This window comes from Equus przewalskii, chromosome 3 (genome assembly GCF_037783145.1).
Source record: "Equus przewalskii isolate Varuska chromosome 3, EquPr2, whole genome shotgun sequence".
Classification (NCBI taxonomy): Eukaryota; Metazoa; Chordata; class Mammalia; order Perissodactyla; family Equidae; genus Equus; species Equus przewalskii.
In genome coordinates, this window is record NC_091833.1 from 114544108 (window position 1) to 114559054 (window position 14947).

A 14947-nucleotide genomic window follows, 5' to 3' on the forward strand; every position below is an offset into this window, starting at 1 on the left:
CAGCCTCCTGCGGTCTTGTCAGCCCATTTCCGTTCAGGGGCCCCTGAGGAGGATGCAGAGGTCCCAGCACGGTCGCCGCTTGAGTTCAGCTCCCTGGGGGGCACCTGGTTTCAGATCCTTGTGAAGCAAAAGCCACGTCCAACCGGCATTTTTTCTCTCTGGAGTAGCCTTTTATACCTTCATTATTTCTGCAATGCCACACCTCTTGTTCCAAGAAGAAAACGGGGTAAAATCAAGTGTAGAGGCTGGCGGCCCCTCCGTCTGTCTGGATGTCTGGATGTCGGGTCTCCTTGCTCCCACTTGCGGAGGGCGGTCTCCCCCGGTTGGCCTGACCGCTGTCCAAGCAGCAGGTTTCAACGGCTGCACGGAGCCCACGGGCGCGAGGGCGCCAACATTTGCTCGTTGTGAACAACGTAGGCCTTCCTATTTTTGTTTTTAAAAAGTATGCTACAATTAATAGTTTCATGCACAAAGCTTTGCCTTAAGATCAGATAATTTTCCAAAAGTAGATGCCATTTTTAACCTAGGATTGCTAGGTCAAAGGAGAATTTTTTTTTTTACTGTGGTAAAAACACATAACATAAAATTTACCATGTTAACCATGTCTAAGTGTACAGTTCTGGTATTAAATATATTCACACTGCTGTTCAGCCAGTCTCCAAAACCTTTCCATCTGGCGAAAATGAAGCCCCACATCCATTCGACATCTCCCCAGCACCTGGTGACCACCACTCTACCTTCTCTATGAATGTGGCTACCGAGACTGGCTTCTGTCGCTCAGTACAATGTCTCTACGCTCCACCCGTGTTGCAGCATGTGTCAGAATCCCCTCCTTTCTTAAAGCTGAAGAATATCCCATTGTATGGACACACCACGTTCTGCTTATCCATTCATCCATCGAGGAACACTTGGGTTGCTTCCAGAATGTTTTTAAAAAGTGAAATATTTAACCCAAGTCAAGTATTTCTCCAAATCATGCTTGGGGAAACAAGTGGCGGCCGTTTCCCAGATGAACCCAGCTGTCTTGTTTGTGACTGTTGCCAGCAGGAGAAGCAACCCTGGAGCCGGTGGCTGTCCCAGCCCTCAGGCTGTCGCCCGCACCCCTGCTGCTGATTTGCAGAATTGCTCCCTGCCTAGGCTCTGTCCTTGAGCAAGGATGGTGCATTTGCACCTCCTCCAGAATGTCAGGGGCCACCATGGCCTGGCTGACTCCTGGCTGAGCACAGCAAGTCAGGAGCCTTGTCCACTAGGCTCTGCCTAAAGGCAGGAGTGAGTTCTCCGGGCCTGTCACCTGCACTCTCCTCTCAGTGTACCGAGCAGCAGGGGCCTAAAGAGCTGCTCTCTACCACGGCTTCCCGGAACACCACTCCTTCCCCGCTCAGACACAGCGCTCTGCCCTGCCCGCAGGCCCCAAACCTGCCTCTGGTTTGGCAAGGGATTGGCGAGCCACTGTCCGCACGTGCCCTGCCCTCGGCCCACACTGCTCCTTGCCTGTCGCCCGAGGACAGTGCCCACTTCTCCCGCAGGCCTGTCAAGGGAAGCCACGTCTCTCCCCACACGGCACGTGCTTTGGTCCATGTTCTCTCCAGGGCCCTTTGCTCTCCCTCTGGCCAAAGCCCCGCCCCTCAGAAGCGCCTGTTGCCCAGCTACACGCCCCTCCCACCTCATCGGACTCTGACACCTGTCTCCTTCCTCCCCATCCCAAGTCCTTCCATGGTGCTGGGTGCTCACAGGATGACCTAGTCCACACCAGGGCCTCCCCATCCCTGACTGCCTTGTCTCCAATGGCTGCTCTCCTCACGTTGGCCACCAGGAGATCTTGTCATCACACCGGGGCTCCTCCGTCTCTGAACCCCTCCTTTGAGCACCCTGCCCTCTGACCGCGCCTCCTGGTTTCCAGGTTGTTACTGGGGCAGACACCGTGGCCACCCCTCCAGCTGCCATCTCCTTCTTCCTCCCTGGTCACGGAGCCCTGGTTTTGTTCAGGCATGCAGCAGAAACGGACTCAGGGAATGTGGGCTCCTCGCCTGATCCTTGCTCCCTTTGCCACTGGGACTTCTGAGGAGATCTGCTGGTGGCTTCTGGGAACAAGGCCTGCCGGGGTCCCGCCCCAGCGGAGTCCAGATTCCTGAGGGATGGACGGCGTCGGCACAATGAGGGGAAAATAAAGGGGACGTGAGACTTGGGTTGGTGTTAGCAAGTCCGACTTTACTGTGCACAAGTGTCGTTTATATATTTTTCAGGATTAGTACAGAAACAGTTCTACAAATATTCTCAGAGAGATAAGGAAGTAAAGAACAAGCACAAGAATATTTATTAGCATTCTATTCTGTAGAGCATAAGGTTAATGGTAGTCTTCTCCGCAATTAGCTAGTGTTTGTTGTCTCTAAGCTAAAGGAGATAGGTACCTAGGCGTCTGTTGTGATTCATGGTAAAGTTAAATCAAAGAGAGAAGGTCCAGGCCTCCGGACAGGACAGCAGTCCGTCTGGTTGCATCCTGGTGGAGCCATCCCTGCCTCCCTCAATCATTTACGCCATTAGTGTAGACGGTTAATGGGAACAAAAGGCGACTCCAGGGTGTCTTATCCCCAGGGCTATCTGCATTCTCAGCGGGCAGTTAAACATCTTTACTTTTTTGCGCCCTTTAGTGGGTGGAAGCATTCCTTTGTCTTTTAGATTGTAGAGCTAACAGTCCCTTAAGCACACTGCCGGAGAAAGTATCATTTTGTTAGTAAAGTAAAGGGCTGAAAAGCTAAGCTAAACTATATATCTTTAAGAATAAAAAACAGAAATAAGTATAGACATAACCTTGCTAGAAAGCACGCATATAACTCAGAAAATATCAGGGGTGTCGGCCGGCCATTCTTCACCGAGGGGCATCCCTGCACCCCTCGGCCCTTCTACTCATCAATTATTTATTATTTATTGCTTTTAGGAGAAAACCTCTATAACATTTTAACAGAAAGCAGAAGGTCAAGAATAATATATAGATACTTCTTGATCCTCCGATTAACCAACAAACTTAGAAGGACGATGCATACATATATCTAGACAAAGAACTGGAGGGAGAAGGAAACATTAACCAGACAGAGGCCATAAACCTAACTCGACATCTTATCTGGGCAGGATTCCTTTCTGCTTGTCTCAAATGGGACTGTGTGCTCCTCCGTTAATTAACTGAAAAATATCTTGAAAGTTACCTGCAGGTGGTCACAGTCTCTTACTATATCTAATTTTTCCGGGAGGTAGTGCCTCCCAAGCAGCCACCCAAAGGAGTGAAAACTGGAGGTTAAGAAAGGAAAAGGAATGAAGGGCAATTAGAAGCAACACAGGTTTCAGAACTGTGTGAGGGGCTGGCCGGTTATTCTTCACCAAGGGGCGACCCTGCACCCCTCGGCGTTAATCGGCTGGACCCTGTCAAACAGCCGATCAAATGATGTAGCCACGGCTCCCAGCAAAGGCCAAAGCCAACCCTCAGGGTACATTCCTGCAAATTAGGAAGAGATGCTGTTCCTCAAGACCCAGTAGTGGCATCTGCAGGAAAACTGTCCTGAGAACTTTATCGAGGCACAATGACTATAACATGAATGGTATCCCCCAGAGCTATCAGTGCATAAACTGTACAACTGTAAATGATGTAAGTATATGATGACCTTAGCTAGGAAGGACTTTCCTCCCTGATTGAAAAAGAAGACACCTAGCTGTGGAAACCCACCCTCCCCATCTCCTTCCAGGACTTAGACATTGTTGTGTGAGGATGTGATGCCTGGAGCTGCAGCAGCCATTGTGCAATAAGGAGGACAAAGTGAAGAGGATCATAGAAGACCTTTGACCTCACTGAGTGGCTGGCAGGGTTGCCCCACTGCACACCTCCAGGGAGTGCTGCTTATATCATAGCCTATGTGAATGGTATTTCAAATCCCTGGCTGCTGAAATGACTCAGATCCACGTGCATCTGGAATTATGGGAGATACAAAGTCATATTGTTTAAGCCATATTTAGTCAGTATCTGCCTCCATGACCACAAGTAGTGGATACTTGTCATTCGTTTTAGCCATTCAACATCTGTATCCCTTTTTTATGTTTGGGGAATTCATCACTTATGCATCTGGATGGGTGGCAAGTCTATCAACCCGTTTAAGTTGAAAATACTAGATGCTTTTGCAGCTAGAGTACTGTCATATGACCTAGGACCCCTCAATCCCAGGCATGGGCATCTCGATACATCTTATACTTTCCTTGCCCCAGCTCTGGAATTAACTGTTTCTCCAAGCACTTCTAGTTCCTTCTAGTGGAAAAGGGTATTTAGAAGCCAAGATCTGAGAACCAGGTGTGCTCATTACTATTGGGGTGTCACTGCTTCTAGCCCCTCCCAATGGACAGAACTAGGGAAGATCTGTAAGTACATACATAAATTTATGTAGAGATCTATACCTATGGTCACACACACACACAAAATCACAAGTTTGCACAGATACCTCCAATTTCAAACCAATACCATGGTGTGCTGGTTCGTTCTAGTGCTCTTCCTCTTCATATTTCTCTTCCTCTGCCGACAGCCCCTCTCCTGCATGGAAACCTTTTTCCCTGCTCATGCTATGACTCCCTATGCCAGTCTGCCCCGTGCCTGTGCACTCTCCTCGCCTCTCAGGCTGTCACCTCGCAGGACTGGCCTCCTCTGGATGCCCTCACCATGCTGCTCAGGCCCTGACAAGTTGCACCGAGTTGTCCCCGTGTGGATGCTCTCCTCTCCCCAGTTGGGCTCTGACACCCCACGCAACCACAGAGCAGTAGAGGAAGACCTCGCTGGTGACGTAAAGTTTGAGCAGGCTTCAGCTCGCCTCTCCCCAGCTGGGCTGGCAGTGCCTACAGCTCGGGAGAGGCTGAAGCTGCAGCTGATTTCTTTACTTGCTGCCCCCAGGTTCTTTGTTCTCTTGTTGGTGCGTCCATGTGGCCGTGCCCCACACACCCAAGTGACCTCCAATGCCCCTAATGGGGCCCTCCAGGCTCTTCCCACACACCCAGCCACACCCCTTCCCCACTGCCCTCTGTCTTCTCCCCACAGCCTTCCTGCCTGCTTTTTCATGGACCCCCAGGGGCCCGGGCAGCATCTAACTCACAGCCAGCCTTTCTAGAATATCCCGAGCTTAACTAGGTCCTCATACATGCGTAATGCTTCAACGAGCTTGTGCATCAGTGTGGGTGAGGCTTCCTACAAAGAACGCATACTTGCTGAAAGGGCCTGGATATACAGGAGAGAAAGAAAAGTAGCATGGTGAGCCATGTAAATACCTGGCCTTCAAATGCTTTCAGAAAAAACAAAACTCCGTGAGAGGTACTGAAACAAAACATTATTGAAGACGCAGGCATCACAAGCCAGCCAATGCAAGTGAAGGTCATAGAATTTCCTAGATCTTTTGGAAGAGAACACAAAATTTCAGATTTCACAGCAAGAGGCGTCTGGGCACGACTGGCTCATCCATGACAGACTAATGACTTTCTGAGCTACTGAGAGAAGCCAATCCAAACCTTCTAGCTAACTGCGAGGCTGCATAAATTCCACTGGTAGGTAATTCAATTAGGGGAAATGCATGAGTTCAAATGAATAGGAAATACAAACTCCTGAGTGCCTCTAAATTAGACTTTCGTCACAAGCACCGGTTAAGACAATGCTCTGAGTAACGCCGAGGACCAAAACCGGTTCAGAAGACTCTTAAGACTCCGAATGTGAAGGAGGCTTAGAATCCAGCCCTGGGATACTGACGAAATGAAATGCAACCCTATGGATAAATATAATCTCTGGTCAGCTAATCAAGGGGAAAAATACATGTATATACTATATACACACCATATGTGTATAGCATATAGATATGTGCGCATATGTGTGTGTATTCAGCTTCTTCACCCCAAAACCATGTTTCTAAGTCACTGAAGTAGTTTATAATGAACAGTTTCTTGAATCAAGATTCACAATATCCCAAAGAGGGGATGCTCTAGCCAGGCCCTGGAATTACAAGAACATGGAGCAACTAACCTGCAGTGTACATAAACACGAAGGAGATGTAAACCTGGCGGTCTTAAGCCACTAAGACTCTGGGGTGAACTCCTCACAGTAGTTTAACTTAGTCTGGCTGACTGATAGAGAAAGATACCACGCCCTGACCCCAGGACCCTAAGCCTAGCTGGCCCTCCCCACCCCTCGGCTCCAGGTCAGGCACTCGTTCCCCCTCGGTACTTCTGCAGCGCCATCTTCTCGCCTTCACTCGAGCTCCCACCAATCCACACACGGCACGCAGTATGAGTAACATTCCCCAGCGCGTCAGAGTCTCCGTGGCTCAGCATGTTTCTGTTTCCACTGAAGAGCCCAGAAAGGCAGGCGCATGAACAAGGATGCTAGAGTCCAAAGCACAGCCAGAAACAGCCTCTGTAAACACGACTTTTCTTTGCGCCTGGAGACTTTATTATAAAAATGCCTATTTTACACATTAATCCAAAATATGTATCTCCACTTGTCATTACAAACACGTGTTTGTTCTTGTCCAATTACAGCGAGCACTTCTGGAGATGGCCCGAGGCCCGTGCTGTGGCTTTGAGTCTCATTAGCGCTCAGTAAGGACACTCGGGGTGAAGAACCTCCCGGAAGAGAGGCTTACAAAGAGGAGCGAGCTCCTTGCGAAGATCTCCTCCCTCTTCCAGCGCCTCCGCACTCTGCAGTCCAGCGCCCTGGCCGTCTCCCCAGTGCTGGAGCTCAGCAGGCTTCTGCTCCAGTTGTCCCTGAGCCTCTGAGCTCTCTGCTCGTTCCTACTTCCAGTTGTGCCCAGCTTTCAAGGGCAAGCCAAATCATTTGCTCTGACCAGCTTTCCCAGACTCCCCCTGCAGTGCTGGGGGGAGTCTCCCACAAAACAACGCTCCCACAAGACACTCAAGCTCAAATGCTGCGGTGGCTTCTTTCCATTTCTGTCCCACCTCTTCCCAATCCATGTCTCACCCGTATGTCCCCAGTGCCTTGGACCGCATATGAAGCTCACTATACCCCCATTGAGTGACTAAACATACTTCAGCTGCTGTAAGGCAGGGGCTTAGCCCAGAGGACGGGCTGACGTTTGTTTCTGGTAAGACGGGGGCGTTCTGGCATCTTATGCCCAGAGCACCTTCCATAGGTAGCTCTCCCTCGCAGTTCAAGGCTTGCACAGAGCCTCAAACTACAGCAGCTCATTCCCACCTGGTGATGGCGACACCCAAGGAAGGACAGACATTTTAGAAGAAATTTACTCATGATTCTTTTATTAACACACACAGGGGCTTTGGTCATTCGAACAAAAAATTTATTTTAAAAAAGGCTTTTTAAGTCTTTGTTTTTCAAAGCAAATGAATACTTAGAACACGTCTGACTTTGGTCTCAAGTCCCTGTCGGGTCTGCCACCCCAGTGAAGGAGAGGGGACTTGACGCGGCCTGATGATGCCTCTTCCTTCCCCGGGCCTCTCACGGCTCTTTGCAGATCGTCTCCCTGATGCGATACTCTGAAGCCCTGCACGCGTGAGGGGATGACAAGAGTAAAGCACACTCCGCCACTCTCCATTTAAACTTCTCTGTCATTTAGGATCCGCTAGGTTGTCTAAAAAACTCACCTGACAGATTGCAAAATGAACAGCAGACAATATACGCCACAAAACATAACTCTCCTCCTGTGTGTCACAGATGACTCAAGTTCCAAATGGATGCACGACCATCTTCCCTGTGCAGCTGTCTGCTAGTTCTGCCCAGTCTTATCCAAGGCGGTCTTGTTCCCACACTCTCCCCCAGCCACATCCAAGTAGTGCTTTCCACTGCACCTCTGACGCTGGAGGATTCTGACCCCAAGGCTTCAGGTGCCCCACACTTCCAGAAAACAACCAGGTCCCAGGGTAACTGCGAAATGAAGACCATGCCCAACATTTCAAAAACCCAGCAGAGTAACAAGAACAAATGTGGCCACTGAAACAACCTTTGATGAAGGCCCATTTCCCTTACGAGAGTATTTCTCAAACAAAAGTCATTTTTCAGGAACCAAATACATTTAACAATCTAAACCCCTATCAAGGTCACCACACACTGACCTTAAGGCAGACTGTTAGGTGGGGATAAAAAACATACAAACAGAGTAGAGAAAACGAGAGCTGCTTCCGTTTCCTGGAGGGGTCAGCCCCTCCTCACCAGTTGAGCAGAGGCCACCAGCTGTGAACCTAAAGCACAAGTGGAACAAATTTACCATCGAGACATTGAGTCCCAGGACTGCCGCGTCCTGATGTTTACAAGAAAAAGTTAACCGCCCACAAGAAGGCCACTTCCTTCAGACAGGGTCCTGACACACCTGCCTTCAAGAAAAACCTGGAAATTACTGGAAAAGGCCCAGAGCTTCACACTTTTCTGTTCCCTTTCCCTGTGTTCTCACCCTCCCCTATTTTACTCTATGGCCTCGGTTTTCTTTGGTTTCCCCATCCTCCGCAGTGCCTAGACAGGTCTACCTCCCGCAACTGTCTTGTTCAATTGACTTTCACGTTTCACAAAAACAAACCCCAAGTTATTTTAAGTTTTCTCTAACTACGAGTGGGGACAGGTGGGGCCATAAAAAACAGTATCTACTAACCCCCATCCAAACAAGCACGCGTTCATTTTCCTCTCGACCCCAACTTTCCGCCCACTGCCGAAGTCTGGACGCAGGAGGATCGGGGCTGCACTCCTGAGACGTCACTATCACCCAGGAAGCCGTTCGATCACGCTCGTGGGGCGCCCGCCGCCTCACCGCCGCCGCTCCTCACGACGACTCGCTCCGCTCTATCCGCCGCACCAGCTCCACCAGCATCTCGGCCATCTTCGCCACCTCCCGGGCCTTCTCCTCGGCCCGCTCGCCCCGCCTGGCCGCCCGGCCCTCGCCGCCGTCGCCCGCGCTCTGCAGGTGGTTCAGCGCGCTCTCCTCCGAGGCCTCCACCTGCGTCTTGATCTGGATGAGCATATTGTCCATCTCCCACAGCTTGCTGCGGTTCCGCAGGGGCGCCCGGCCGCGCTGCCGGCTCAGCGCCGCGATGTCCTCGCGCATCTCGTGGATGACGGGCAGCAGGAACTGCTCGAAGTCCTCCTCGGGCTCCAGCACCTCCACTTGCTCCGGGGCGTCCGCCTCGTCCGGGTCCACGGGCCGCATGCCCCCGGCCCCCGCTTCAGCCCGCACCTCCCGGGGACGGCTGATCACGCCTACTGCGGAGTCGAAGCGACCCGCTCCCTTGTCAGTACTATTCCTGAATTATTTTTAAAACTGTTTCCCTCTACGCCTTTTCGCTTCACAACTGCTGTGGGAAGAAAAGCAAACAGCGGAGCAACGAATAACACCGACTCAAGAGCCAACCCGCGCGTGTTTGCGGCCTTTTCACAGCAGGCCGGGCTCCTTTACGGTCACGCCTCCGGCAAGACCGAGGCGCGGGCGCGCGCACGCAAAGGGTCCTCGGCCTCGGCCGCGCGCACGCCCTCACCCGCTTCCCGTGCCCCGCCCCGCCCCCTTCTCTCATATGCCTTTGAGGGCTAGAAGCGGTTTTCTCGCCAGCACCGCGAAAGCTTGCAGGCCTTTTACTTTTTTTTTTTTTTTAAGTAAAAGCGATTCTCTCTCCCTCCTGTTTGAATAAGACAGGCTACTGTTCAAGCGTGCACTGCTCTAAGTGCTTGGGTTAACTTGTATCAATACACAGTGAACCTGTGAGATAGATGAAGAACTGACTAAAGGCGGTGCTTGTGGTCAGAATTTGAACCTGAGCGATTTGGGTCCACAGTCCCTGCTCTTTACTACCGCACATGCTCCCTCTCCTGCGATAGGCCCTCGAGTCAAGCACCGCGGATGCCCAGGGCCCTTCCCTCGTAGTCCGCACTCCTCACTCCTGTACTTTCATTCCGGGGGGATTTCTCTCTCCTGCCTTGGGTCGTTCTGGTCAGAAGTTTCTTGATCTCTTCACTGGACTGTAAGTAAACCAAGGTGAAGGGCCACTTTTGATTGGGCTCTTGCTGCCGAGACCAGCTAGGCAGCCAGCCGAAGGGGCGGACGGAATTAATAGACAGAACGCAATCTATATTATTCAATGGGACAGGGACCATCAGCCTCAAGGACTGAGGTGAGGTCCCTTGGATCGCCACATATTTATTTTCGGGTAAAGAATCTCAAGCATGTACAATAGCAGGAACTCATGGCTGCAGGGACATGCAAGCCAAAGTCCAAAGGTTCTGTTGCTCACCCCCGGAACCACACCAGCCCATCTCAAGTCATTCACTTGGGGCGCATCTTAAGGACAATCAGCAAGGTACGCAGGCGGTGTTCCATTCCTGCAAGGGCCCGGCCTTCCTAAGCCCCTTACCTTTATGCCTGATAACATACTCCCCTCCAGCCTGAGATTCCACAGCACAATCAATCTGGTATAATGATTATGAGAATCAGCAGATCACATATCTCCCAGTCCCCCATTTGGAATTTATCTTCCCTAGGCTTAAAGCCTAGCAAGAATGCTGCTATGATCTCCTGCAGCACTCTGTCCCCAGCCTCTCCTGGCAGTCTGGCTTCTAGCAGTGTGACCGGGAACCAGGGAAGGAAAGAGTTACTGAGAATCTGATCAATAACAAACGGGCTGTCAAACGTTTTCCAGATAAGGAGAAACTAAATGTTCTGTTTTTCCGAAGGTGATGTTCCCGTTTTTGCAGATGTTGCCATCTTACAATGAAAAGTACAGGGTTGCAGCAAGACCCTTGCAAATTGCTCCAGAGCCAAGTGTCCAAAAGTTGCCATGGACCCGTTACATAATGACCTGTTCATGTTCCTTGAACTCATTGTGTAATAGTTCCTTGAACTCGTTGTGTAATGGCCTGTCCACCTGCTACACATGTGCCCTGATTGAGCACAGTTGTTACACAATTGTAACATATCCTCCGTGCTCTTGTGCATAACGTCTCCTGCAACACTAAGTTCCGGAGACGCTTCTTTGGGAGCTGTACTCGGTGTTCTCTATTGCCTGCGCAAGCAATAAAACTTTTCTTCATTTCCTTCAGCCCCAGTTGTGCTTTTCAGCTCCGTACTCACCAAGAGACGAGCCCCTTGAGTTCAGTTACAGTAGGACTTTAGGGAATGTTTTAGAGGCGAGGCCGTCTTCCCTAAAATATAAGCACGTCTACCAGACTGGAAGCTCCTTGGGGGCAGGTTCTGGTCTTGGTCATCTCTATGTCTCCACCACCTACCGTGCCTGAAAAATAGTAGGGGCCCAGTAAATGTTGCTTTAATATTCATTTAACAAAATTTTTTGCACTAAATTTTCTAATAATCCAATATTGAATTCAAACAATGCCCAACTCTTGGCCTATTTTCCTATGAGAGTACCAATAGTGTGTCATTGTGGAATGGCTGGAGTCTATTTCTAGGCTTGGTCTGTCAGTGCCACACTAGCGGCAGTTTGGAGGGATCCTGCTTACACAAGTGCCACACATCAGAGCTTCAGTGTTCCAGTCTGACAAAGACCAGTGGTCCGTGCCTGAATATCTGTCACAGGGAAGAGTGAGTGAGATAGAAGAGTGAAGCATAAGTGAGATGATACGGATGAAAGCGTTTTGCAAATGCCAAAGTGCCAGTAGACCTAAGTGGTGATAGTATTCTAATTATTACCAGACAGTATATGGAGGTATTTGATGCCAAAGATTTTGGAGTCAGACAAATCCAGAATTAGGTCCTAGTTCCTCCAATTAGTTGCTCTGTGGCCTTGGACAAGTTGGTTAACCTGAACACATGACTCTGGGTCTCAATTTCTATCTGTTACCCAAGGGTTGGCATTGGACATATGATCCCTAATGATCAGAATATGATCCACATGGTCCATAATAATCATATGACACGGTTTACCCAAGATTTTACATCTCATGTCTTGATGTGATTATTGTGTCCCCTTTCACTCTCAAAACTTTCCTGGTTTAATAAATTGGACTTTATTAAAATTATCAACTTCTATTCATCAAAACTCACCAATAAGAGAGGGAGAAGGCAAGCCACAGTGTGGGAGACGATATTTTCAACAGATATATCTGACAGAGAACTCATATTCAAACTATTGAGAACTTCGATAGATTAATAAAAGACAAATAACTTAAAAATGGGCAAAAGACTTGAGCTGGCACTTCACAAAAGGCGATAGCCAAGTGGCCATTAACTATATTAAAAGATGCTCAACTTCATGATTCAACAGGGAAATGCAAATTAAAACCACAATGATAGCACTACACATCCACTAGAATGGCTAAAATGTAAAATACTGACAATACCAAGTGCTGAGGAAGATGTAGAACATCTGGAACTTTCATACATTCTTTTTTTTTTTTTTTTTGAGGAAGATTAGCCCTGAGCTAACTACTGCCAGTCCTCCTCTTTTTTGCTGAGGAAGCCTGGCCCTGAGCTAACATCCGTGCCCATCTTCCTCTACTTTACATGTGGGATGCCTGCCACAGCATGGCGTGCCAAGTGGTGCCATGTCCACACCCAGGATTCGAACCGGTGAACCCCGGGCGAGAAGCAGAACGTGCGAACGTAACTGCTGCGCCACCGGGCCAGCCCAAAATCGGTGCTGCTTTTTTTTTTTTGATGAGGAAGATTTCCCCTGAGCTAACATCTGTTGTCAATCTTCCCCTATTTTGTATGTGTGATGCTGCCACAGCCTGGCTTGACAAATGGTGTGTAGATCTGCACCCGGGATCTGAACCTGTGAACTCCGGGCTACTGAAGCAGAGTGTGTGAACTTAACCACTAGGCCAGGGGGCTTGGACATGTTCTAATCTTGATCTGGATGGTTACACGGCTATACGGACATGTGAAAAACAACCAACGTGTACACTTACCATGTATGCACTTTCTTATACTTCAGTTACACCGTCGGATTTTAAAAAGGGTTTTGAGTCACGGCGCGCGCGCGCCACAGCGCGCGTGCGTGATTGTGAGCGTTCCGGAGGCAGATCGGTGCGCGTGCGCGTACGTGGGCGCGCGGAGACCGGAAGCAGGGGCGGATGTGCGTCCATGAGCGTGTGAAGGCCGGAAGCGGGGGCGTGCGTGCTGTGCGTGCGCGTGCGCGCGAGAGGCTGGAAGCGGGGCTGGTATCCCGGCCGCCGCGGGCCATGGAGGGTCGGGACCGCGGGCCGCCGAGCGAGGAGCCGGCGGAGGAGGCCGAGTTCCAGGGCGCCGGCTGGAGCGGGGACAGCGGCACCGTGTCCCAGAGCCACAGCAGCGCCTCGGGGCCGTGGGAGGACGAGGGCCCGGAGCTGGGCGCGCCAGGCCGCGACCTGCCGCTGCTGCGCCGCGCCGCCGCGGGCTACGCCGCCTGCCTGCTGCCCGGAGCCGGGGCGCGGCCCGAGGTCGAGGCCCTGGACGCGAGCCTGGAGGACCTGCTCACCCGGGTGGACGAGTTCGTGGGCATGCTGGACATGCTGCGCGGCGACTCCTCCCACGTGGTCAGCGAGGGCGTGCCTCGCATTCACGCGAAGGCCACCGAGATGCGGCAGGTGTACAGCAAGATCGACAGACTCGAGGCCTTCGTCAGGATGATCGGCGCCAGCGTGGCCAGGATGGAGGAGCAGGTGGCCAGGGCGGAGGCCGAGCTGGGCTCTTTCCCCAGTACGTTCAGGAAACTGCTGCACACGATTAACGTGCCCTCCTTCTTCCACAAGGCGCCCTCCAGCAGGCCCCAGCACACCGGCTACGAACCCCCCGTCCTGTTTCGGACCGAGGACCACTTTCCCTGCTGCGGCGAGAGACCTCAGGTCTGAGTCTGCCGGACGACGCTGCGAGAGGACGCTGAGATTATCTCGAGTGTTAATAAATCACTTGAAAATCCTATCACTAGACAGACGTGATGTTGGAGTATGGAATTTTAAAGTTTCTTTTTTGCACACTCTTTGTCACTACTTGCATTATTTCACGTAGGATGCGTGATTTTCTGTCTCTTCCAGTTCTAACCTGGAAGCTGCTTGCGGGGGTGGGAATCGGGGAGGCAAAATGAATGAACCTAACTGCGCTGTGGCAGAACTGTTATTTTTATGGCTTTTACAGGTCAATTACCTTTTAAAGCTTTATATATTTCTATACTCTTAAGAAAAACTACTGAGCCCTTCAAGCGTTGTTACTATTCTGTCCTAATAGTGATTCAGTTTTCTATTGTTTATTTTTAGGGTAGAAGGAAAATTCTTTAACATCATATTAAACTTTCCATATCATCGATTGTAAACCAAAGGCAATTATACATCTGAGAAAATGTATTGGTTTATTGCAACTAATTCTGAAGCTGTATTTGAAAGTATGAGCTCACAATCTTAATTTGTCCATAGCAAACATATCTATGTATATATGGGTGCCAACATTTGGTTTAAATTTTAAGGATTAATAAAAAATTTAAATTTTATTGGAAAAGTTTTCCTTCTGTAAAGGACTTCACAGACACGCATGCGTCACTTAACGACAGGGCTGTGTTCTGAGAGCTTCGTCGTCAGGCAGTTTCGTCATTGTGGGAACATGGGTGGACTTAGACGAACTTAGTACAGCTTACTACCCTGGGCTCTGTGCTGCTAATCTTAGGAGACCACTGTGATGTCTGTGGTCTGTCATTGACCAAAATGTCCTTATGCAGCGCGTGACTGTGTTTCCTTTTTTGTTTGTTTGAAAATAGACATGTTGCTCACGTGGTTTTAGGAGTGGCATAAAGAAAAGTGGCCTGGGAGCGCTTCCTCTAGAAGGTAACGTGAAGAGCTGACCATACCTGCTTTTGTGCAGCATTGTTTCTCCCTCAAAGCGAAGAGTTCAGTCATTTGTGTGAGGATTTTGTTCTTTCACTCTGACAATGTGGACTGCAGAAAGCTCCCTTGTAGATTGAACACGCTTGATCTTGATTTTAACGTTTCATGAGGTGGTCC

General features: G+C 50.1%; 2 protein-coding genes across 5 annotated transcripts; one reads left to right on the forward strand and one right to left on the reverse strand.

Annotated features, from left to right (window-relative positions):
- Nucleotides 1–7255: 7255 nt before the first annotated feature.
- Nucleotides 7256–13487, reverse strand: LOC103565851 (MORF4 family-associated protein 1-like). 4 transcript variants are annotated; one of them, XM_070613328.1, is made up of 4 exons: nt 8628–9457; nt 8098–8223; nt 7630–7909; nt 7256–7529 (listed from the first exon to the last, which is right to left on the reverse strand). In XM_070613328.1, the coding sequence occupies exon 1, from the start codon at nt 9177–9179 to the stop codon at nt 8796–8798; it is 384 nt and encodes a 127-aa protein (XP_070469429.1). In that variant the 5' UTR covers nt 9180–9457; the 3' UTR covers nt 7256–7529; nt 7630–7909; nt 8098–8223; nt 8628–8795. The 4 variants fall into 4 exon arrangements, with proteins under 4 accessions (XP_070469429.1, XP_070469428.1, XP_070469427.1 ...); XM_070613327.1 differs by adding an exon at nt 12887–13487 and having other exon boundaries at nt 7630–11250; XM_070613326.1 differs by having other exon boundaries at nt 7630–8223; nt 8628–9982.
- BLOC1S4 (biogenesis of lysosomal organelles complex 1 subunit 4) lies at nt 13052–14439 on the forward strand. Its single transcript, XM_008542014.2, has one exon. It carries the CDS (start codon nt 13052–13054, stop codon nt 13805–13807), a length of 756 nt encoding a protein of 251 aa, XP_008540236.2. The 3' UTR covers nt 13808–14439.
- The last annotated feature ends 508 nt before the right edge of the window (nt 14440–14947 follow it).

What these genes read in the sequence shown, in the direction of transcription:
- LOC103565851 (XM_070613327.1), bottom strand. Translation starts at nt 9,179, where the DNA reads ATGCGGCCCGTGGACCCGGACGAGGCGGACGCCCCGGAGCAAGTGGAG.
- BLOC1S4 (XM_008542014.2), top strand. Translation starts at nt 13,052, where the DNA reads ATGTGCGTCCATGAGCGTGTGAAGGCCGGAAGCGGGGGCGTGCGTGCT.